Below are 25197 nucleotides of genomic sequence, written 5' to 3'. Positions count from 1 at the left end.
CGCTCTCTGAGCTGTTTATGGAATCAACATATTGCCCACAACAATCTGGATCCTCATTTTACCAATTGAAAGGATGGAAGGCTGTGTCAACTTTGAGCTGGTCAGGATCAGACTGCTGGCAGTGGGCAGAGTCAGCCTGCAATTATGCATTATAATTACTGCACCACCACAGCTCAAGGGCAAACTTTGATCCTTGTCATATCTTACACCATGTCACCAAGGTTGAGAAATACTTCATTAGATTGTAATAATTGGGAGAGACATTGAAGACATATAGTGTAAACTATATCTCTGGTATTCCAACCTAATGATAAGAACAGTTGTATAGTTTAGCACAGCTATAAACAAACAAATTAAGATTTTGTTCTCTAAAATATGTCCAAATCTTTCAAGCTGACGTACTGTTGTCTGTATCCCACCAGCTAGGAAATATATCAGCACGTAACTCAGGACACAGTAGTAACAAATAAAGCATTAAAATGTTTTTAAAATTGTTAAAACAAATACATTATTATCATTCTTTTCAGTTCTAACTTGCTTACCTTTGCACTGCAAACCTTGTCTAAAAAGTCCTTTAAGTAACTTTTTACAGTACTGACAAACTGTTGGCCTTGTATATGAATGAATGACAAAAGTATGAGGCACTTTAACCTTGGAAAGTAAAATCTTGTCAAGCTGAATAGGTCGCCCAATGTGTGATTGTGAGTTAGATCTCCTCTCTCTTCCAAGTGAAAAATCAGGTGGCGATTTCTGCTACAATAGGTCAATAAAATACATAAAGTCATTTTAGTATGGAATGTATTTGTATGTTTTCCTTAAAGAGCTTAAACATATACTCTAGTTTCTCAGCCCTCTTACAGGAATTCCTTTTTGTATTTTTGCCCTCACCCACAAAGCACTTGTAATGAAGCAGCCCTGAAGAACATCAGAAATGGATTATCAATTGAGACTTCTGGATATGAAAAAACTCTACACTTGGACAAATGAAACTACATATGTCTTCTATGTCCAATTTCAGCAATAAAATTAATTTTAAATCCAATCGGTTCTCCAACCTATTATTTAGTAAACATGAAAAAAATATATAATACTATAGAATACATGTGTAAAAAGATTGTATACTTTTCAATGCAAAACAGTGATATTATTAAGACATTGTTTTGAACTGATTAGTTGAGTTGAAGAGAAAAATAGAATTAAACTTCAAACTTGTGTCCATTTCTACCACAGACTTATAAATTGTAACATTTCTGCATTTTATTTAATTAATCAATTTGTTCAATCAATTAGAAATATTTAGAATTGTTTTTGAATGTATTCTTGTACAGTGGTACCTCTACCTACAAATGCCTCTACTTACAAACCTTTCTAGATAAGAACCGGTGTTCAAGATTTTTTTGCCTCTTCTCAAGAACCATTTTCCAAACCCGAGCCTCCGAAACTGTAACCGTAAAAGACAGGAAGAAACCTCCAGGGGCCTCTCTCGGAATCTCCTGGGAGGATACAGGGCTGGAAAAGGTGGAAAGAAGCCTCTGTGGGGCCTTCTCTAGGAATCTCCTGGGAGGAAACAGGGCCGGAAAAGGTGGGGAGAAACCTCCGTGGGGCCTCTCTAGGAATCTCCTGGGAGGAAACAGGGCCTCCACTCTCCCCAATCGCACGCATTATTTGCTTTTACATTGATTCCTATGGGAAAAAATTGCTTCTTCTTACAAACTTTTCTACTTAAGAACCTGGTCATGGAACGAATTAAGTTTGTAAGTAGAGGTACCACTGTATATTGGGACAGCTTAGTGTGACATAGCCAATGTGTAATAAGCACTGCTTCCTATGTCATTTAAGAAGATCTACCTTTAAATGACTGAGTAACACATATGGGGCACTTCTGGAATATTCTCTGCCAATGATTTCTATTAATGAAAAGTAGATAATAGAAGACCTAAAACTGGGACTAAAAGTTAAAGCAGAATGTTCCATAAGAAAGTGAAGGGCTGCCTTAATTCTTTCTACTGGTAGTCCTTGACCTGCAACCATTCATTTAATGACCTTTCAAAGTTACAGCAACACTGAAAAAAGTAACTTTTGACTGTTTTTCACACTTATGATTGTTGCAGCATCCTCATGATGATGTGATCAAATTCCAGATGCTTGACAACTGGTTCATATTTATGACAGTTGCAGTGTCCCAGGGTCATTTAATCACCTTTTGTGACTTTCTGACAGGCAAAGTCAATGGAAGAGCAAGATTCACTTAATGACTGTGTTACTAACTTAACAACTGCAGTGATTCACTTAACAACTTGGTCTTAAGAAAGGTCTTAACGTGGGGCAAAATTCACTTAACAACTGTCTCGCTTAAAAACAGAAATTTTGGGCTCAACTATTGTCATATGTCGAGAACTTTGTGTTTTCTTTCATCCCCTGAAGCTCTAGGAATCTACACTCAGAAATAATAAACAAAGAGCAGTGTAAAATAAAAAGGTGCTTCAGAGCATGCAGGAGTCCTTAACTTCATAGGTGTTGTGGTTAGCTCTGCCCCAGCTCCTTCCCCAAGAACTGTGGATGTGGGGGAGACATCCACATGCTGCAGGCCTGTTTTGCCCCGGGTGGAATCTGATGATGAAGGCTCCTCTGACCAAGAAGACATGAGTGACAGGGAGGAGGAGAGTGTGGCAGACAGCTCAGAAGGAGATCAATTATCTAGCTCCTCCTTGGATTCAGAACAAGAGTTAATGATACAGCCACACATGTGGAGAGCGATGCATAGGCAACAACAACTGAGAGATTATTATCAAAGAAAATGAGGCCATCTGTGGTTGGGTGGGGCTGTGGTAATTAGTGAGGCTGCTATAAAGAGCAGCCTGTGGGTTTGGCCATTGTGGAGGATTATCTGATCATTGTGTTTCGTGACTGCTTTACTGACTTTTTGTCTGCTGATTTTTGCCCATTGTGAAACTAAACCAGGGCAAAGTGTGTTTCACTTTGTGAAAAAAGAAGGACTGAATTGCCTCACAGCTGCAAGCTAACTATCACAGAACTGATAAGGGACTTGTACAAATTACCAGTTTGTTTGGAGACATGTGCTCTTTGCTATACCAAAAGAGGGCTTGGTTTAAGTGAATTTTCATTATAAAGAACATTGTTTTGAATTTTCAAACGTGTGTGTGTCTGAAATTGTCTCTGTGCATTTGTGGGAGGATTCTATCAGAGAGCTCGACAGAACAATAAGGAACTGCAAACAGGTGATAGATTCATGCATTCCAGAGGTGGGTTCCTCCCAGTTCACACCGATTCACCCAAACCAGTAGCATACCACTGGTGACATCACAGTGATGTCACCGAACTGATTTTGATGGTGCTGGTCTGTGAGTGCCACCATCTTTTTAAAAAACTTTTTTTAAAAAATTATTTTTTTAGTTATTCTGTGCGTGGACTGCAGATGCATCACTATCTTGTTTTGGCTTTTGGGGGGGGGGAAGTTTTTTTCCTGAGTTTTCAGCACTTCACATACACGTGGTTCGAAGCATGTGCACACCCACAAGGCATAGTTACATGGCACAGGAGGAAGCGAACCAGCAGTGAGTTAAGTTAGAACCCACCCCTAATACATTCAACATAATACATTTTGCTTTGAACCCAAATTAGCACAGAGCACAAACATTATATATACATCCCTATTGTCATAAATAAATCTTTTTCTGCAGAACAACAGACACAAATTCCCCAAAATGAAATACAATTAGTGAGCTAGAAATGTTTCCTTAGCATGAAAGGTAGCACTAGATCTGAAGTTTTCAACACACAATTATATTATGCTGCAGAAATATCTGCTAAAGCTCAGGTTTCTTGTATCAAAGGCATGGGGGATTTTTTTAAAATCCAGTATGTTTTGGTTAGCTACAGATTTCTTTGGCCCCGCCTTCCTGAATAGCTAGCCAGAATTCCTGTCTCGGGAAGCTTGGATTCTGACCAGGAAACAATTGCTCAGATTACACTATGGAAACTACAGAAGCCAGCTGTTTCTCAGGCAATAAGCAAATTGTTCCAATTAATTTGCAGCAAGTTTTCTGAGTCTGGACAATAATATTCTTGAAATACTACAAGAACATTTTGCAAATACTATGCATTACAAGTGCCACATTGCCAAATGTTTCAGAAGAAAACTGATTAAATCTAAACTATCCTTTCAATAGCAAAAATTTCTACTTTAGTCAACTGTAACAAATGTTGAAAAGAAAAATATCCATAGATCTTCATCTTCCAAATACAGGATTGCCTGCACAAAAGTAAGAAAATTGCGGAAACTGCTAAATCTGAATAGGCAGCCTTCAGCCTCTGAGCTACTTGTGGCCTTCCCATCACCATTTTTGTGGATCCCCAAACTTTCAGAACACTGCCATAATGCAAACAGGCAATTTGTAATATTGCTGCTTCCCCCTCCCCCAGAAATGAAACCTTTAAAGAGTTTTGTTAAACTGTAGATCCATCTTTGACCTAATGTCTTGAAACCGAAATGTTTGAAACCGAAGTGTCACCTGAAATCCCAAAACTTTCCAAATTTTTCCCCCAAATTTCTTTTTCTGTCAACACCTCTGTTTTAAAATTCAGATGCTTTTTGTTTACTGTTGTCAATCTATTTGTTTACAAAACCTCTAATACCCAAAACATCTTAAGCTTTTTAGCACAGGGCTTCATTTTTTTTTCTCTTGCATTGCATTTTCTTCCCTTAAACTTTTAAAAACTGTTTTTATTGAACAATTTTAACAAAGTTAAAAAAAGGGGAAATTTAAAAAAATTAAAATTAAAAAAGAAAATAGAAAAAGAAAGAAAAAATTATATAGTAGTGGTTTCCAATTTTCTTGAGAGTAGTTATAGATACATTTACATTTTGCCCCTGAAACACTTGGGATAGCCAAGAGAGAAATAAGATTTTTCTCTCCTCTTAAATCCTGTTTTTGTCTTTGTTTGTTTTGTTTTGTGTTTTGTTTTTGTCCTTTTATGTTGACTTGCTTGCTTGTTACTGCTACTACTTGTATGATTTATATATTGCAAGTTATTTTTGTAAATTAAAATTAAAATATTTTTTTTAAAAAATTGTCCATCTCTAAAGTTACATCATGATTGCCTTCTTTCCATAAACTACCTTAATCTCCAAACCCATTAATCACAAAATCATTTTTCTCTTCTTTAAGCTAAAAGAGCATAATATTTTAAACCCTTTTGTCCAAGGAGTAGAGTATAAGACATTTTGCTATATTGAAACAAGTTTTGTTTCAGTTTGATAAATGCACACATAAAATAATATTTGACAATGAAAATGAAAGTTTTGGATGAATTAGGCTGCAATGAACCACTTCTTAAAATATCAATATTTTCCATTACAAGCCTTGTCTCCTGGGCATTAGCTATGTTATGATACAGCATGAAGCCCTGACACATTATCCATATCCTTATTTCTGGCTGATACATGGTAAAAATATGCTTTTTCCACTGTGTTCTTAAACTAATGCAGTATAATGCATCTGGTATTATAGGAGAATTTCTCAATATTTCATTTCTGCACTGAGAATATATGTTTTAATCATACTATTATCATTATTACAACTTCCAATTGAATAGAACGAAGGGATCATGATCTATCTGAAGTTTTACATGAAATTTACAATAAAACTAAAAAGGCTGAGTTCCTGATATGTTTTGATATGACACTTTAAAGAGAGAAGAGAAAACAAAAACAAAAACCCACCTCAAAACTGGGGCTTGCAGGAATCTAGAAAATGAAGACCACATTCAGAACACAAGGGAAAAAGAAAAAGTAGAGTAATATTATTTAAAAAGTAAATATAAAGTTTAGGGGGGAAAGGTAATAAACTGAAACTTGCATTAAATTATTAAATATATGCATTCATATTATCCAATTGTTCATTTTTAAAATGTGTACAGATTCTATAAAATTAATTGATCAACAAGTTCAGGATAGCCCCTAATTGTACTCATTTGCCAACAAAGTAAATACAACTAGCAACATAGATTTCAATTCAATTTTTTCAATTCAGAATAGAGCTGACAGAGACCTGAGGAGTCTTCTAGTCCAGGCCACTCATTAAGCACGGGACCCTCTGCCATTTTAGACAAGACAGTCGCTGTCCAATCTCTCTTTAAAAACTTCAAGTGCTGAAGCGCCCACATCCCAGAAAGGAAGATAGGAAGTTTCTCTTAAGTCCCAGGTTGCTTCTCTCCTTGATGCCTTTCCATCCAGAATGTTCTCTTCTTCCTCCTCCTCCTCCTCAAAATGCCTTTCCCCCAGCAATCTCCCCTCCCTTCTTTATCTCCTTCTTTTTTCCTCCTTATAATTTTTTTTAAAGGAAATTCTCTTACACGCAAATTAAATTCTGCTCAGGCAAAGTTCTTTGCTATTTTAAAAAAACCAGAAAATTATAGTTGGGTAATTTAAAATTTGAACTTTAATACTGTTGTGATTCCGTCTGAGGCCCCTCAGGGAATGGCTGACCCTCTGCCGGCTCTCTGCTCAGAGGGGGAGGATGAGGAACAGGGAACGGCTGACCCTCTGCCGGCTCTCTGCTCGGGGGGGAGGATGAGGAACAGGAGGGAGACGAGGAGGAGGAATCTCAGCCCGAGGGGGAGCTCTCCCCAGCAAGCAGCCTGGATTCTTTAGATGACCAGGCACAAGGAATAATAGATTTCCGGCAGAGAAGGGCAACCCAACGAAGGGAACAATTAGCCAGGTACTTCAAGCACTGAATGGGCAACAGCTGGGTTTGGGTGTGGTGCTCTCCGGAAAGGCTAAAAAGGCAGACCCACCCTTCCTGGTTTGTGGAGAATTATCTTTGGGAGTCGTGAGACCTGGCTGTGATCTTTGGCGTCTTGGAATTCTGGCTTGTGACTTTGAATACTGAAACCTTGAGGGGAAAAGGTGGGTGTGCCAGCAAGAGATCTGCTGTGAAGGCTCATAGCCTGCCTGTGGGGAAGAACAGGTTTTCCTCTGTGTTTATTTTCAAATTATAAAGTGCTTTTGTTTCTACCAGCGTGTCTGGCTGTTTTTTCCAGTTGATGCTGAAGTCTGGGGGCACCCAGACAGAACAAATACCAGAGATGAACTACTGTAACTTTTCAAAGTTCAAAAGAAAAGAATGGAAGTATGTTGGAGGAGAAGGCTTCATGTGCCTAAAAACACCTAAGGAATGTTTTTGATCCCAAACATGTTTATCTTGCTAGAACAGTTTGATATAAGTTTGGAAAATTCTACCATACTGAAGAAAGCAACTAAGACTTCCCCCACCCCCATTTGTAGAAACTGTTGTGCTGTTTCTACACTGAGTTTGGTTGTGGGATTCCAAAAGCATTTATGCTGGGACACACATGTGAAAAGCCCATCTACACTACATTCAAATATATTCAATACTCAGCCTGCTATTTTCAACATTTAGATATTATGTACCTGGAGTCCTTCATCTGCAGGTGTAGATGAAAGTTCAGCAGACATTGTTCTGATATTACCAAGTCCTGTTAATGAAACATTTGATAATCGCCTCTTCCGGACACAACTGCAGTTGTTAGGGATTTTAAATGCACATCTCTTGTGATAGTTTAAGCCACATCCTGAAAAAAAACACAAAAAGCTATTTTCCATACGATGGAAAAATTGAAATTGAGTGCAGTGAATACTAGAACTTTATGAAAAAGGCTACTATCTATTTTTAAGTTTGCATTTTTAAATAAGCATGAAAAGTAAAATGTACAGGTTCATCCATAGTTTGTTTCTGTAACACAGTCATTCCCATCAAAGCAAATTCTGGAATATGCTAATTAATCTCTAATATGTGGACTGTATTTATGCTGTCAAGAGCATCATTAAAAAAGCAATTAGATTTGAAAAAAAGTCTTCACTTAGGGATGATCTATATTAATTAATTTCCTTGAGTGCAGATTTTTTTCCTTTCTGAAGTGATCCAAATTCAAATCCGTATTTAGTAAGTAAAATAAAGATGTAGCTTTTCGACAATAGCAATAGTCTGTGGAGAGGGGCGGCATATAAATAAATGAATGAATGAATGAATGAATGAATGAATGAACGAACGAACGAACGAACGAACGAACGAACGAACAAACAAACAAACAAACAAACAAATAAATAAATAACACTTAGACTTTCAGGATATACTCTTTCGGTGCTTTATAGCTCTCTCTATAAGTTTCTAGAGTCAGCATATTGCCCCCAACAATCCAGGTCCTCATTTTACCAACCTCAGATGGATGGAAGACTGTGCCAACCTTCAGCCCTGCCAGGATCAAACTGCTAGCAATCAGCAGAGTCAGGCTGCAATACTGCATTCTACTCACCGTGCCAGCACAGCTCCTAATATCCTTTTTTTTCCCTTTTTTAATCTTTCTTGTGCGTTACCAGTGTAGTAAAAAAAATCATATTCTGCTTGTAGTAGCTGTGGTTATAAAAATGTTTTTACTATCACAGAACTTTAGTTTCCATGCCAAACCAACATCTGGCTAATTTACTGATCACCATCAAAATCTACCCTTCAACCTGTTTCTCTGAACTTCTGTGAACCAGCATGAAAAATGTTGTTTATGGGAAACCAGCTAACAGGCAAGGTTAGCATATTTAGTGATCCCTTGCGGGGAGTGTATTTATCCATGCAAAAGATTGATGACAACGATGGGAGTGATGTCCTTGTTAGAAAAGCACAACCATAAGGAAAATGTCCCTGAGAAGCAGCAAGTCCTGCAAGGACCATTTCGTGTAAACAAGAAAACAACCTCTTCAGTGTATTTTATTACTTGACTTATGCTTGCTACAAGTTCCAACTCACACAGTGTATGCCATTCAATGCCCTCGTCCTCAACCTTGTATGGACAAAACGACTGGAGTTTTCAAGAACAAAATTAGAGATTTGTTTGTTTGTTTGTTTGATTGATTGATTGATTGATTGATTGATTGATTGATTGATTGATTTTTATGCCGCCCTTCTCCTCAGACTCAGGGCGGCTCACAACATGTTATCAATAGCACTGTTTAACAGAGCCAGCCTACTGCCTCCACAATCTGAGTCCTCATTTTACCCACCTCGCAAGGATGGAAGGCTGAGTCAACCTTGAGCCAGTGATGAGATTTGAACCACTGACCTACAGATCTGCAGTCAGCTTCAGTGGCCTGCAGTACAGCACTCTACCTGCTGTGCCACCCCGACTCATTGAAATGGTTTGACTATCATAAAAAATACAAAATGGAAGCCCTTCTAGGGAAAAAAAATGCATTCATAGTTATGCTTTGGGTCAGCTAAACCTTACTGGACTTAAATGACAGAGTTACTTTTAAAAAATAACAAATGGATTTTAGTACTGAACAATCCTAACTACAGAAGGAAAACATTCAGCAACTGTTTTATTTAAACACATTCCTCTTTAAAAGTTTTCCCTTGCAGCCAACTGCTCTCCTTTACACTACAAATTGCCACAACTGCTATCAACACCAGTCAGTTTTATAGAGTACACCAATCAATTAAGCTCATGGACATTCCAGAAGTTAAAACAATCCTGTGCTTAATTTTGTATTTGTGGGAGTCTTTGTTTATTCACAATAGAAGCAAATGTTCATGTTCTAAGAACGTCTATGTTACTTGTAGATAACTGTTCTTGTACTTGTTGCAGCAACATTCCTATCTTTAATATAATAGTTCAGCAGATATATTATTCCTTTTATATATATATATATATATATAAATGATTTGCATTTGTAACATGAGGCTATTCTGTTTTAGACTTTTACTGATTTATTTTGAATATACACAAAGAACACTGACCATTTTTAGAAGTATTGTTATATATAAGTTAGAAGTCATTCTAGTAAAAAGGACTACATTTTGCAAAACATGTTGAGTCAATTTTTTTTTTAAAAAAATTGGAACTTGGAATTCCTCATCCTCTCTTTGTTTTTTATCAGAGAAGCCAAAAAAAGACTATTGTTTGAAATAAAATCTTGGAAAACTGTTTTGCACATAATATAATTGGATGAATTATAAGGTAGCTTTCTATGTTCTTGTGGCTTCTCTATAGCAGGCAAAACCTAAATGGAATGACAAAGATGGATCGGAAGTAGAACTAGACTGAATTGAGAATAAACTTAATTGCTTCTACTGATTGAGCTAAATAACATATATGGAAAGTTAAAGGATCCAATACTTAGATCCTATGCAGATGAATGATAAAATAATAATAATAATAATAATAATAATAATAATAATAATAATAATAATAATAATACTTTCTCAACAATCACATTTAACATGACTTTTTTCCATACATGCAAACATATCCTATTGTATGTTCCATATATATATATACATACAGAATAACAGAATAATAGAGTTGGAAGGGACCTTGGAGGTCTTATAGTCCAACCCTCTGCTTAGGCAGGAAATGTTGTGATGCGAACCAGTGGCGAACGTAAGTGGAACCCACCCCTGCATACACACACACACACACACACACTGCAAATTACAAACACACGTACATGTGTGTTTGTGTGTGTAACTTCTTGCAGTACATTTTGAAGCAGGGAAAATACATAAAGGTAGATCTTTCACTTGCCTTCACATTTAAGTCCTTGACGTACAAGCCCCCACAGCATTTCTCCACAATGGTCACAGAAGGCTGGTGCTCTGTAGGAATGGACAAACAAAGCATGTGGCCGAATCTGAAAGTCTTCAAAAGTTGCAGAAGCTGGTGAAATAAAAGATAATTGGAGATTTTAAAAGACGGTGATTTAAGAGCTACACTTATTTTAACACTGTTTATTGCTCATCTAAAAAAATGAATAATTGAGTCATTCTGGAAAGGAATATACATTTGATTACTTTTGTTCAACTGAAATACAAAACAAACATTCACAGTTTCAGGAGGATAATGAGTAGAGTAGGTAGAACAGTTTGCTTAGCATTCCCAAAGTAGCTATCAAATCATTCTATATGTATATAAATCTTTTTTGAAGCATATCATATTGTAACTATTTCAAATTTATAATCTAAAAGATACAACAGCAGGGGGGAAATGGAAGAGAAAGGCTTAAGAAATCCAGGGCTCAGATTTAACAGGGAGGTCTTTTCTCATTCTAGCAACAAATATATGGCTTCTTTTCTTCCTATTTAATATCATTTAAATATGAGCCAGCAGTATGGTGTGCAGCTGCCAGAAAAGCCAACACAGTTCCAGGCTGCATTAACTGAAGAATAGACTCAAGATCACATGAAGTGTTAATACCACTTTATAAGGCTTTAGTAAGGGCACATTTGGTATATTGTATCCAGTTTTGGTCGCTACGATGTAAAAAAGATGTTGAGACTCTAGAAAGAGTGCAGAAAAGAGCAACAAAAATGATTAGGGGACTGGAGGCTAAAACATATAAAGAATGGTTGCTGGAACTGGGTATGTCTAACCTGATGAAAAACAGGACTAAAGGTAGTATGACAGCTAGGTTCCAACATTTCAGGGGCTGCACACAGAAGAGGGAGTCAAGCTATTCTCCAAAGCACCTGAACGTAGGGCAAGAAAGTAATCAAGGAAAGATGCAACTTAGAACTAAGGATAAATTTCCTGACAGTTAGAACAATTAATCAGTGGAACAACGTGCCTCCAGAAGTTGTAAATGCTCCAACACTGGAAGTTTTTACCATTTATCTGAAGTGGTATAGTATACCCAGCCTAAGAAGAAGGTTGTACTAGAAGACCTCCAAGGTCCCTTGCAACTCTGTTATTCTATTCTATTCTACTTGTTTCTAGAAATTGAGAAAGAATTGAAAAATATACTGTATGTCCCAATGAAGATGGAAGGATTAAATCATTTTAGCCAAAAAGGTGAAAAAAGCAGCATTTTATCCCTGACTTATATGAAGCAAACCCATTCACAGAACACAAACTTACTGGCCTAATGGAATAAAAATGTTTACGTCAACAACTAAATGGAGGATAGTGCAAATAAATTGAAGGGCTCAGAAATAATTATTTCTAGAACAACTGCAAGCCATTTTGAGGGGATGCCTTTGTTTTTCATGGTTTGCCTCCATTTTCTGAGAAGACATCTAACTTTGTGTAAGTTAGATATCTCCTCACAAAACAAATTCAAACTAGTTACCAACTAAGGAACTTCATTGATATTAATGAGTTCCAGGTTTGTTCCCTGTTTATGTATAGTGGCCTGCCCTACTAGTATTGGTGGGAGTGTGGTTTTCTCCTTGATAATTCCTTGATTAAAATATTGGTTTTGGTTTGGTTTATATATTGGTTTATGTGTTACCATGATGTATTAAATATACCGTATAAGAAATGCAGGTGGCCCTTGCTAACCTATCATTTGTTGAGCAACCATTTGAAGTCACAATGACATTGAAAAAAGGAGCTCTAGAATGGTTCTCACAGTGCAACCATTATGGCATATCCATGATAACATTTGAAATCTTTTGAAATCTTCATTGCTGATTTCAGTGGTGAGTTTCAAAAACAATCTACTACCGGTTTTGTGGGTGTGGCTTGATGGGCCTGGCAGGGCTTGGAGGATGGGACAGGAGAAGGATACTGCAAAATCTCCATTCCCTCCCCATTCCAAAGGAAGGTTACTTCAAAATCCCCATTTCCTCCTAATCAGCTGGGACCCAGGAGTCAGAGAAAAAAATGAGAGCAGGGGCAGTCAGAGGTGGGATTTACCAAGTACTTAGAAACATAGAAACATAGAAGTCTGACGGCAGAAAAAGACCTCCTGGTCCATCTAGTCTGGCCTTATACTATTTTCTGTATTTTATCTTAGGATGGATATGTGTTTATCCCAGGCATGTTTAAATTCAGTTACTGTGGATTTATCTACCACATCTGCTGGAAGTTTGTTCCAAGGATCTACTACTCTTTCAGTAAAATAATATTTTCTCATGTTGCTTTTGATCTTTCCCCCAACTAACTTCAGATTGTGTCCCCTTGTTCTTGTGTTCACTTTCCTATTAAAAACACTTCCCTCCTGGACCTTATTTAACCCTTTAATAAATTTAAATGTTTCGATCATGTCCCCCCTTTTCCTTCTGTCCTCCAGACTATACAGATTGAGTTCATTAAGTCTTTCTTGATACGTTTTATGCTTAAGACCTTCCACCATTCTTGTAGCCCGTCTTTGGACCCGTTCAATTTTGTCAATATCTTTTTGTAGGTGAGGTTTCCAGAACTGAACACAGTATTCCAAATGTGGTCTCACCAGCATTCTATATAGTGGGATCATAATCTCCCTCTTCCTGCTTTGTCAGAAATCACTACCCCTAAATTCTTTTCTTCTGAAGTATTTGCTAACACAGAACTGCCAATACAATACTCAGATTGAGGATTCCTTTTCCCCAAGTGCATTATTTTACATTTGGAAACATTAAACTGCAGTTTCCATTGCTTTGACCATTTATCTAGTAAAGCTAAATCCTTTACCATATTACAGACGCCTCCAGGAATATCAACCCTATTGCACACTTTAGAGTCATCGGCAAATAGGCAAACCTTCCCTACCAAACCTTCCCCTATGTCACTCACAAAATATTAAAAAGAATAGGACCCAGAACAGACCCTTGTGGCACACCGCTTGTAACCTGACTCTGCTCAGAATACTCGCCGTTAACAATAACTCTCTGATGTCTATGCTTCAGCCAGCTGCAAATCCATTGAACTATCCAGGGATTAAGTCCAATCTTCACTAATTTATCTATCAGCTCTTTATGTGGAACCATATCAAAGGCTTTGCTGAAGTCCAGGTAGGCAATATCCACGGCACCACCTTCATCCAACACCTTTGTGACATACTCAAAGAAATCAATGAGATTAGTCTGACATGATTTGCCTTCAGTAAAGCCATGCTGATTTGGGTCCAATAAGTTATTGTTTTTTAGGTGCTGATTTATCCTCTTTTTGAGTAGAGTCTCCATCATTTTAACTACCACTGATGTCAAGCTAACTGGCCTGTAGTTACCAGCTTCTTCTCTACTGCCCTTCTTGTGGATAGGCACAACTCTGGCCATTCTCCAATCCTCAGGAACTTCTCCTGTTAACAAGGATTGGTTAAACAAATCAGTCCGGGGGGTAGCAATGACAGATCTGAGTTCTTTAAGAACTCTGGGGTGGATGCCATCTGGACCCATTGCCTTATTTATCTTTAATCGTTCAAGTTCTTCTAAGACATCGGCTTCTAAGATCACTGGAGCTGAATCCGTACAGCTGGAAGCAATGCTATATCCCTCTATAGTATTATTTTGTAAGGTGTCTTTTGAGAAAACTGAACAGAAGTAGCTATTGAAATGGTCAGCGATCTCCTTATTCCCATTAATGCATGTATTATTCCCGGTACTAAGCTTCCTGATGCCGCAGTTTTTCTTCTTCTTATCACTAATATATCTGAAGAAGGTTTTATCCCCCTTCTTTACAGATTTGGCAATTTCTTCCTCTTTTGAGGCTTTAGCAGCATATATTATCTGTTTTGCCTCGTTCTGTCTCATTTTATACACCTCCCTATCAGCTATACTTCCAGACTCTTTATACCTCCTATAGGCTGCCTTTTTTTCATTGACTATAGCCCTTACATCATTCCTTTTACCTTTAGTTATTTGTCTTACATACAGTCCAGTGGCTTTTAAGATGGCCTTTTTTAATACAGTCCACTGGGTGCTCGCTCCTGCCATTTTATCCCTCCCCTTTAATTCATTATCTAAATATTCCCCCATTGCATTAAAATTTGTTTTTCTGAAATCCAATACTTTGGTTACATTATAGGATTGCTCACAATGAGTTTTTACATCAAACCACAAACATAGATGGTCACTGCAACCTAAATTTTCTCCCACCTTGACCTTTGAAACCCAATTCCCATTCGTAAAAACTAAATCTAGAATATTCTCCCCTCTAGTTGGTGTCTTAACCAGCTGTGCCAGAGCTGCTCCTGTAAAGGCCTCTGCTATATTCTTACTTTTGCATGTAAGGGCACTGGGGATATTCCAGTCAACATCAGGCATGTTGAAATCACCCATAACCACAATATCTCCCTTTAGTGCCATTTGGGTAATTTCATTCACCATCTTGTTGTCATATTCCTCAGATTGCCCTGGAGGCCTATAGATCACCCCAATTCTAATGACAGAACCTTCTTTATTTTGCATGCAAATCCAGAGAGTCTCCAGATCTTGACATGTATTTTGAATTAGTGTTGTTTTTAGACTTTCTTTAACATAAATGGCTACTCCACCTCCCCTTCTCTCTATTCTATCCTTCCTATACAGTGTATATCCTGGTATGGATATTTCCCATTCATTAGAATCCTTAAACCATGTCTCAGTTATGGCAACCAGATCCAAATTATCTCTAGATATTATGGCCATTAACTCACAGAGCTTGTTGCTCAAGCTTCGAGCATTCGTGCACATTACCCGAACAACATTATTTTCATTATTAGTTTGCCCCTTATCATCCACAACTACATCTATTTTATTTGCAGCTCCCTTTTCATAAGCTTCCAAAAACTGATTTATCCTCATTGGTTGGGGACAGAAATCACCCACATCAGTTACATCTCTGTCCCCTTTACCTAGTTTAAATGCCTGTCCAAAAAAGTTCTGAATTCCTCACCGAGCACCTGGGTACCTCTGTATGATGGATGCAAACCATCCCTCTTAAACAACTCCCTATTAGACCACCTACTGACATCATGACTTACATAGCCAAAACCTTCCGTTTTACACCACTGCCTTAACTACACATTAAACTCTCTGATACACGTTGTTTTATCCTCTTGGCCACAAACCGGTAACACCTCTGAGAAAGTCACTGAATCAGTTATTTTACCCAGCTCCACACTTAGACATTGAAAATCTCTTTTTACTACATTAACATTTCTCTGGGACAAATCATTTGTGCCAAGATGCACCAGCACATCAACGTTATTACCTTTACTCACAGCCTTGACAATGTTTGTAATCCACCTCCTGTCCCTGCTGGCAGTGGCCCCTGGGAGACACCTCATCTCCTTCACCACATCCTTACTCTGTCCCAAATCAACACCTCTAACAGTCGAATCACCCACAAGAAAATGTGTCCTCTTTTTATTTCTACTAACTGCACTTGATGGTTTGGTGACACTATGTGCCTCACTTAGAACAACTTCCCCTTTGAACATCCCCTCATTCTCTGCCTGAGGGACCTTGCTAATATCTCCAACATCCTTACTATTTAAATCCGCAAGAACATTATAGGAATTTGATACAGAGAGACCAAAATTGCTATGTTTTTGCTCAACTGCACGCAATCTTCCTGAACCGACAGTTGTCCACACAGCCCTCCTCCTCAGGGGGCGCTGTGGAAGTGGAGGCTGCACACATGGCTGCATTACAGCATGTGGCTGGGACAATCTTTCCACTTCAGACTGCAAGCTACAAACTAAGGACTGCAATCTAGAGATCTTGCCATCTAACCTAGATGTCCTTATGCAAAGAGGGCAGTACCCCAAGTTCCACAAGGTACTACGGAAGACAACAGCCAAACAAGTGTTACACTGCACCAAGCCAGCCAAGTACTAATAATTTCCACTAGTGGTTCTCCGAACTACTCTGAATTTCTGCTACTGGTTCTCCAGAACTGGTCAGAACCTGCTGAAACCCACCTCTGGCTGACTTCTAACCAGCAAAGTCAAATGGGAAATCACAGTGCTTCACTTAATGATTGAAAGTAACATAAGTTGGGTGTGGCACATGACATTTCACTTTCTGACCACATTGCTTAGCAACAGCGTTGTCTGTCCCAATTGTGGCCAATAAGTGAAAATTACCTGTATAGCCCAAATATGGTCAGGTATTTGGGATTAAGAAGTTTCTTTCCCCTGTGAAGAGGACATCACGTCTAATCAAACAATAGCTTAGTTTTTCAAGGATTCCACTTTGGTTCTATAGGTACTGTTGTGGTCTTCACAAATTCAAACAGTAATTTCTTCTCCTGATATTGTAGATAGCATATTTGACTTAAGGACTGTTTTGAAACTTACTGGTATTTTTGTTGTTAAGCAATAAGCCATAAACAATTAACATATGAACATTTAGTTTCTCTCTTGATGTGCAGTTGTGTTCATTTCAACACACAGGGTCATTTTCAGAAGATATTCACACACACACACACACACACACACACACAAACATATTAGTTTATATTTATGCACCTACATATTTTTAACAGGAATTCAGATTAAACTCTTCTGTTTATGATAGGCATAGAATTCCATGTATGCTTACTCATAAGCAAACATAATAGGAATAACTCCCAATACTGCAGCCTCCATTCCTCCAACAATTTTATTATTATATGGCCTTCATTCTAATATTCCATGTCAGTTGATGGGGAAATGACTAATATATATCTTATTAAAATCACTGTTTGTCCAGAAAGGTTCTCTGCAAATTAATTATGGGATTATCCCAACTTCTATTCTTTCACATAAAATCAGAATGAGTAAACAGACTCATTCTGATTGTCAAAATCAGACAACTTGCCAAAAGTTGTCAAAAGTGACAACTCAAAAAAAAAAGTTAAATCAATCAAACATGTTTTCTATTAACCTATCCCATTATGTATGGTGTATAGTAAGTAGGGCTTCAAGATGAATCGAGCGGGGGGTTTTTCAGCTGCAATATGTGAAGACAAATATATATATAACAGTGCATTGGAAGGCATGCAGAGTGTTTCTTCCACACAAATGAGCATTTAACACCAGCATTAAAGTAGAATTAAGACCAAAGAAGAATGCTTTTGATACTTATAAGGTTTCATTACAGTTAAAATTATTTAAGCACAAATGATGAATATAAAAAATTCTTTTAAACGTGAACTATGTGAACCAATAATTCATAAATATACCTGTAATGCAATTTTAATTGTTACAGGAGTAAAAAAAATGTAGTTCCACAGTCAGAGAAATTCCTATGGAAACATATCTATGAAATATTATCCCATATAATCCAAGAGCAATTGAGAATCACACAAAGATTAATTTTATGTTGACCAGCCCTATATACCGTATCTTTCTAATGCAAGCTATGTGTTTGATATTTTAACCTAATTATATTTAACAAAAATGTAATTCTAAAGTTCTTCAGGAATAATTAAAAATAGTTTGTCCATACCTGAATGTATGCTTTCAAGGGATGTGCAAAACTTTGATTCCATAAAGCTTCCATCAGATTACTCCAGAGAAGCACTTGGGGACATTTTTAGACAGTAATGCCGATAAGGCACAAGCCTGACCCTACCACTGATGAAGGGTCCCTCTCCGAGGGTCAAACCTTATCAGGTAACAAAGTGAATCCCAGAAAAACCAACATTCAACTACAAACGGAAAAATTACAGCATACCTTTTAAACAGCTTTTGAAAGGGTTTGATATTCGGCTAGGGTAGAACTCATTGCATTAGTTGAGGATAATTTATATTCTTTGCTGACAATTCAGAGGCTGTTGTACTATCCTTCATATCCCTGCCTGAAAAGAGGTGCAGATAGAATATTTTTTAAAACTAAAGAGGAAAATGGGAAGACATCCAATGCCACACTGCAGGACCGATTTCAATTAACAAATTCACTGCCCTAGCTATTCTTATCCTTCTATTTCAAAATATGAAGCAGTTGCAGGTGTTTTGATGCTTCCTTATCACAATTTACAGATCTTTTTTAAAAACCCACAGCATTGTAATCCTGAATTTTAAATTTAAATAAGGCCCCTTTGAATCTCGGATCTCTAGTTTAAATCATACCAGCAGAATTCATACCAGCAGAATACTAATTCAATAAATCTCTCCTCATTACTGAGGATTAAGCATTTCTAAGCCCTTAGAACCCACTTAGGATTAGAAACATATTTAGGATTGCAGTGCAATTGTTTTTTCCCATTCATTTGAATGGTAAACTGCAGTAAATGACTTTTATGCCTTATTTATGAGAAGTTTAGAGGAGCTTCGTGCTAAATTATACACTGATTTACTATAGTCCTCAATTTATTTTATTATTTATTTTCCTTTTTAGTTGTTTTACCTTAAGTATGAGGATAAAACATAAACATTAAAAATCTATCTAATATTCCACTATAAAACTAATACACCTGTAGTGTTTATTGAGTAATTTGTTTAATTAACATACCCCCAATAATAATTCCTTTGGAAGGGTTTATGTCATGGAACCTATATACTACTAAAGGTTTCATAATTATTTGTTTGTAACCTTAAATTAAGTATAATTGGAAGATGCAGGACAGCAATTATTGAACTAATAAAACCCAAATAAGTTAACTTACACAATGTTGGAACCCCTAGGTCCCATAGGAATGAAATTTGGGACAGTTGCAGCAGTAATGGGCAGCCAAAACTTTTACTGCCACACTGTGGGTGTGGATTATTTTGTGCGGTGTGGCTTGATGGTCATGTGACTGGGTAAGAGTGGCTTGCTGGCCATGTGACCAGGTGGGAGTGGCTTGAACGATCATCATTGTTGAAGCGAACAGTTAAGTCCACGACTTACAACCTCACCAGTGTTGCTCTCTGGGGTGACAATTTGCTTTGCGTTTCCCGTGCTCTCCTTCCTGGGTCCATCCCTGCCTCAGGCTGGGTAGCTAGGTGAACGGGTGCCAATCAGCTGTTGAGAAAAGATGGGGGAGGAAATAGGGCCCTTGCAACTCCTGCCAGTGTTGGTCTCCCTGACGCTTTCCGAGGAGGAGGATGGGAGGGTGGGATGGTCAACTGGAGCTGGGCACACAGCTTCATGTATGTTGGGAGCCATCCTTGGAGAGGGGCGTCATACAAATCCAATAAATTAATAAATTTCCACTGGTGGAACTGCATTCCACCCGGTCCTGCTTGTTGCCCACCCCTGAGTTGCAACAACTTCAGTGCCACTGTGCTAATGCTGTTAAGTGTCACCACTGCACTGTCATGGTCAACTACTGTCAAATGATTCTCACTTTCAACATTCCCTGACAGCTTCACAGAAGTTGATAGCCTAAAGGAACTGATATGATGCTCCTCGCCACTTTCCCACTAACAAAATCAGTGCTTGGGGAGTAAGTCAATGGGGAACCCTGGAAGGGAATGTTTCAAATTACTTGGGTAAGTCTCTACCAGCTGTGCACTGTCTGCCAGACCTTCTGTGCTTGCACTGCATCAACTACTTGCACATTCCCTCCCCCAATTGGCAGTAGCCACTTACCTGCCAGCTGGAAAGGGGAAATGGAAGGAGGAAGGGAGGAACATTTCGAACACTTCCTGCCAGCTTCCTACAAGCAAAGTCAATGGGGAAGCCAGCAGGAAGTAAGAAATCATTCCCACTCTCAATGCATTTTGCCCACCATATCATTAAGAACAAGTCATTAAGTGTCATGCCCTAGGAGCCTGATTTAGCTGCAACATGGGCTGCTCAAACACTTACTTCCCCCTTCCCAAGCAAACCCTTCTAGGATCTCTGCACCTTTCTAACAAGCATCAAAACATTGCACTCATCAGCTAAGTATGACAACAGCTGTGTCTATTAAGCAGGGAAAGGAACTAAGCCTCACTGAAATATTATTCCCTTGCTAGAAGCAGCTGCAACATCTGGCTTTCATTCCATGCCATGACTCAGATATCCATTTATTTACCCCCTGGCTTGCATCATAAATCATCTGCTTGACTTTGCACTGCTGACTTGGAATTTGCATTTCTCACCTAAATCCTTATCTACATCTGACTGTTGTTTTTTTTGCTGTCCTGCTGTCAAAATTTGAAGAATCAATTCTTCCTTCTAACATTCTGTGGGTTTAGGAACTGGGTCTGGTTACTGAAGGGGTACAAGGAAAGCCAGAACATCAAATTCTGTTTCATTTTTTTAGGTTAAAAAATAGCTCTGAAATGATGACCCGATAAATAAGGAGCTGCCTAGTTTTATCTAAAGAGGGTTAGAACATATTATGGATCCTTATTTGAGAAGTAATTTTACTATTATATTGACTGCAAACAATTATATTTCTTATACCAGTTTTCTCTGCCAATGTCCCTGTCTGAAAAGAGGTGAACTGAAACTGCCTTGAATTAAGATAATGTCAGGGTTCCAAGAAAAACCACCAATGAAATAAAACTCCAAGGCGAGAAGTTCCTCAAAGTTCTAATTATTAGAGATGTCATGTTGACACATCTGGGGAAACCCGAATCTGAAAGCTTCCAGGGTTTCCCCCTCCAGTTGAAAGTTCACAACACTGTCCCACACCCACAAGCTCATCACATGGTCCAATCAAATTTTCACACAGTTGCAGGCATTAGTACTTGAGTAAAGAATTACTCAAGTTATTTCTACCACTCAACAAAAAAAAAACATACCTTCCCAATTTCCCAAGCTAAAATATGTGGCAGTTGAAGCAAATAGAAATAATTTTCAATGCAAACATGCCAAATATAATTCACCCACTGTGTCTTCTTGTTTCTCTGTGGCTTGATTTAATCATAATCTTTTGTTCCATTCAAAAGGGTATGGCCAAGTAAATGGCAAGACATATATATAAAGTCTAGGTACTCTTAAATAAATCAGGAGCTCTATAAAATTCTGCCATCAGTCTGTCATCACAAAATATGAGAGAGACATTTGTTTTTTAAATGTGAAGTTGTAAGTATTCTTGCATGTGAAATACTTCTGGAGATCTAAGAACACCCTGTCAACAAAAGTATCTTCTCTTGTTTTCTCTTGCTGGGAATATCCTCTGTAATATGCTGACTCCCTGCTCACATTACACTAACAATCCATTTCAGTTGCCCTATTGGAATATGCATCCTAGTTAGTCATATCCATCAACCATTATGGTAAAGTTTAGAAATATCAACTGAGAATGAATAATCATGAATAAATGAAGTTCTGCACAACTGACTGTCAGACTTGCAGTAAGATTCCTGGCTTGTCATCCTTCCTAATCTATCAAAATGGTTAAGCTGCTGTGCCAGAATCCAAAATATACAAAGAACTTTCAACTTGTTGCACATCAATTGTTTTTGCATGACACAATAAACTACCAACCAACAAAATATAGTTAATGGTTCAGAACAACTAGAAACTAGAACAATATGGTAATTTGAAGAGACAATTTTAAAGTTCATCATCCATAAGCATGCTATATAAACATAGATATCAGAAAAAGATATCACATTCAATAAGTTGGTAAGTGTTGCATTGCCTCTGTACAAATTGATGGTGAGACCACACTTGGAGTACTCTGTACAGTTCTTGTCACCTCACCTCAAGAAGGATATAATGGAACTGGAAAAGGTGCAAAAAAGAGCAACAAGAATGGTCAAGGAAATGAAGCACCAGGTTGCAATGCCTTGATCTCTTCAGCCTTGAAGGATGGCATTTAAGAGGTGACTTGATCGAAGTGTATAAAATCATGCATGGGATAGAAAAGGTGGATAGAGAAAAATTATTTTCTCTATCACACAATACTAGGCACTCCCTAACGCTCATAGGTAAGAAAGCGAGGACAAATAAAGAGAAATATTTCTTCACCCAGAGGGTCGTTGGTTTATGGAATTCACTTCCAGAAGAGGTTGTGACAGCTGTCAGCCTTGATAGCTTCAAGGCAGGATTAGACAGATTCATGGATGCCAAGTGTCTCGGTGGTTATTGAAATGGATGTCCATGTATCGCTTCTATCTTGGTTGCGACAGGCAGGATTCCCTTGAGTACCATTTGTTGGGGGTCAAGGGAAAGGAAGGGTTTTGCCTTCTTTTTCTACTCAAAATCCCCTTGTACAAATGAGAGGCCAGGCGAAATAACGCCTGGACGAAAATTGCCAATGGCGGGAAGCAACTCGGCTCCCCCCATCAGCTGTGGGGCGTTCCCCGCGTTAGCGCGGGAACGCCCCAGAGCAATCAGCGGCCGCTCGGGCATTCTGGGAAAGCCGAGGGGGCGTGGGCGTGTGCCCTTTATCAGGGTTTGCTTGCCCCCCCGGCTTCTCTTGCCCCCCGAGCTCGCCGCAGAACGGAGCTCGCCTCCTTCGTTGGATCAGTGCTCCTTCTTCATTGCCGGCAGCGCGCAGGACGGCGCCTACAGGAACTTCGAAGATTCTTCCTTTTCCCGCCCGGTTTGCTTACTTGGGGAAAGGGGGAGGTGGTCAGATGGCTAGCGTGGGCCAACGGCCCCAACACCCCCTCCCCAACCTTGTGTTTGTAGCGGCGGGGCACGCAGGGGCTTTTACCGGCTTGCCTGTTGGGAGCGCGGCTTCAGGGACTGTGGGTCCGCCCGGGCAGGTTAGCAAGGGCTCTGACGGCCCAGCTGGCAACGCGCCAGAGCGTTTCTGTGCCGGGCAACTAAGGCGAGCGCTGAGGAGCGAGCAGCGGCAACGGGGAGGCCTTTTTTCCCTCTTCCCCCATGTGGTTTGTGTTCCGCGTGCAGGGCGACGCTGGGGGGGTGGCTGCTGCGTTGGGAGGCTGCCGTGAAGTAAGACGTTAAATTTATAATTATATTAGCAGCATTTTGGAAACTTTCAAAGCTACCACCTCATGTTAAGTTGCAACTTATCTAGAAGAATGATTTCCCAAGTATGCAAATGAGCGGTTACATTCAGTAAATAAGTTGTCAGATATATTAAAGTAGGTAAATGTTATCATGATGGAGAAACTGGCACGTGAGCCATAGGTGACACTCAGAGCCATATCTGAAGGCACATGAGGCATTTAATACATGTAACTTTTTCAAGGCTTAAATAAGATTCAGGAGGGAAGCATTTTAATAGGAAAGTGAACTGAGGTTGGTTGAAGGAAAGATTGGAAGCAATGTGAGAAAATATTATTTTACTGAAAGAATAGTAGATGCTTGGAACAAACTTCCAGCAGACATGGTTGGTAAATCCATAGTAACTGAATTTAAAGATGCCTGGGATAAACATATATCCATCCTAAAATGCCTTAATTTATTTAAGTTGGTTTACTTGATTTGATTGAGCATAAAATGGTGGAATTGAAATGTTTCAATCTTGTAAAGTTAAGTATACTTGAATTGCTTAAAAAAAAATTGACAAATTAAAACGATTTAATTTATTTAAGCAGGTAAACTTGAATTGATTGAGCATAGAAGGAATGAATCAAATGACTTAATTTATTTAAGTCAGTATACTTGAGTGATTGTGCATAAACTGAACGTATGAGACGATTTATTTTATTTAAACTGGTATACTTGAAGTGGTTTAGCATAAACTGATTTGTAAAAACAATTTAATTTATTAAGTCAGTATAGTGAAATTGAGCTTGAATCGAATTATTAAAATTTAATCGATTTAAGTCAGTAGATTTTGATTGAGCATAAAATGAATGAATCAAAATGATCTAATTTAATTCAAGCTAGGATACTTGAATTGATCCTAAGTGGAATGAATTAAAAAGAGTTAAGTTATTGAAATGATTATATTTGAATTAGTTGAACATAAAGTGATCAATATATATATATATACTGTATATAGATATGTATATATATATAGGATTTAGGTTATTAAGTTAGTATATGGGAATGGATTGTGCTTAATGAATTATCAAAATGATTTAATTTATTAAGTTAATATATTTGAATTGAGTGTGCTTAAAATGAATTAATTTGCAATTAAACTAATTTACTGGGGGGGCACAACACATGGGTTGTGACATGACAGCGGGGGTGGCGGGGCAAATCCCCTCCCCTCTGCGCACCCCACCAATTCCACAGGGCACTGTGAGCATTCCTTTAAGGCAATTTTTAGCGACAATAAGGCCCCTTTAGGCCAAACAAGCCACTAGGTTTTGAGCACTGGTTAGAACAAGATTTATAATTGAGCCATAATGTGGTGGACATAGAAATGGTAGGGGGAGTAAAACTTTCATATTCGGAAATGCTTTTCAGCAACCCGGTCTCACTACCATTTGTTAACAGTTCTTTCATACCCAGTGGATAATGGTGCCCTCCTATGGCATTTCCCCCCCCCCCCTCACAAGAGGGACAATATCAATCAGAGATAGTAGCCATGAAACCAGGTTAGGTGGGTTTTTTGAGCAACTGGGTCTATGGAAAGACTGCCTTGTCAGTGAAAAATGGCTTTTAGTGATCAAAAGACGGTAGCTTTACTATAGACCTTTGCCCCTTTTGT

At 38.3% G+C, this 25197-nt stretch overlaps 1 protein-coding gene across 3 annotated transcripts in view; it reads right to left on the bottom strand.

The window, feature by feature from the left end:
- Positions 1-25197, bottom strand: part of PRKD1 (protein kinase D1) — a 121695-nt gene that overhangs the window by 31941 nt on the left and 64557 nt on the right. Inside the window, exons 3-6 of one of the 3 annotated variants that reach the window (XM_070756136.1) lie at positions 10621-10752; positions 7457-7617; positions 5744-5767; positions 543-753 (exon numbers count right to left, since the gene is read on the bottom strand). In XM_070756136.1, the coding sequence (XP_070612237.1) occupies positions 543-753; positions 5744-5767; positions 7457-7617; positions 10621-10752 (528 nt within the window). The remainder of the gene's footprint in view (positions 1-542; positions 754-5743; positions 5768-7456; positions 7618-10620; positions 10753-25197) is intronic. The other 2 variants (XM_070756118.1, XM_070756126.1) reach the window with 2 other exon arrangements.

The sequence above is a fragment of the Erythrolamprus reginae genome, chromosome 1, assembly GCF_031021105.1.
Source record: "Erythrolamprus reginae isolate rEryReg1 chromosome 1, rEryReg1.hap1, whole genome shotgun sequence".
In the NCBI taxonomy this organism is placed as follows: domain Eukaryota; kingdom Metazoa; phylum Chordata; class Lepidosauria; order Squamata; family Dipsadidae; genus Erythrolamprus; species Erythrolamprus reginae.
The sequence above is the reverse complement of the archived record's forward strand: the minus strand, read 5'-3'. Positions and strand labels throughout refer to the sequence as shown.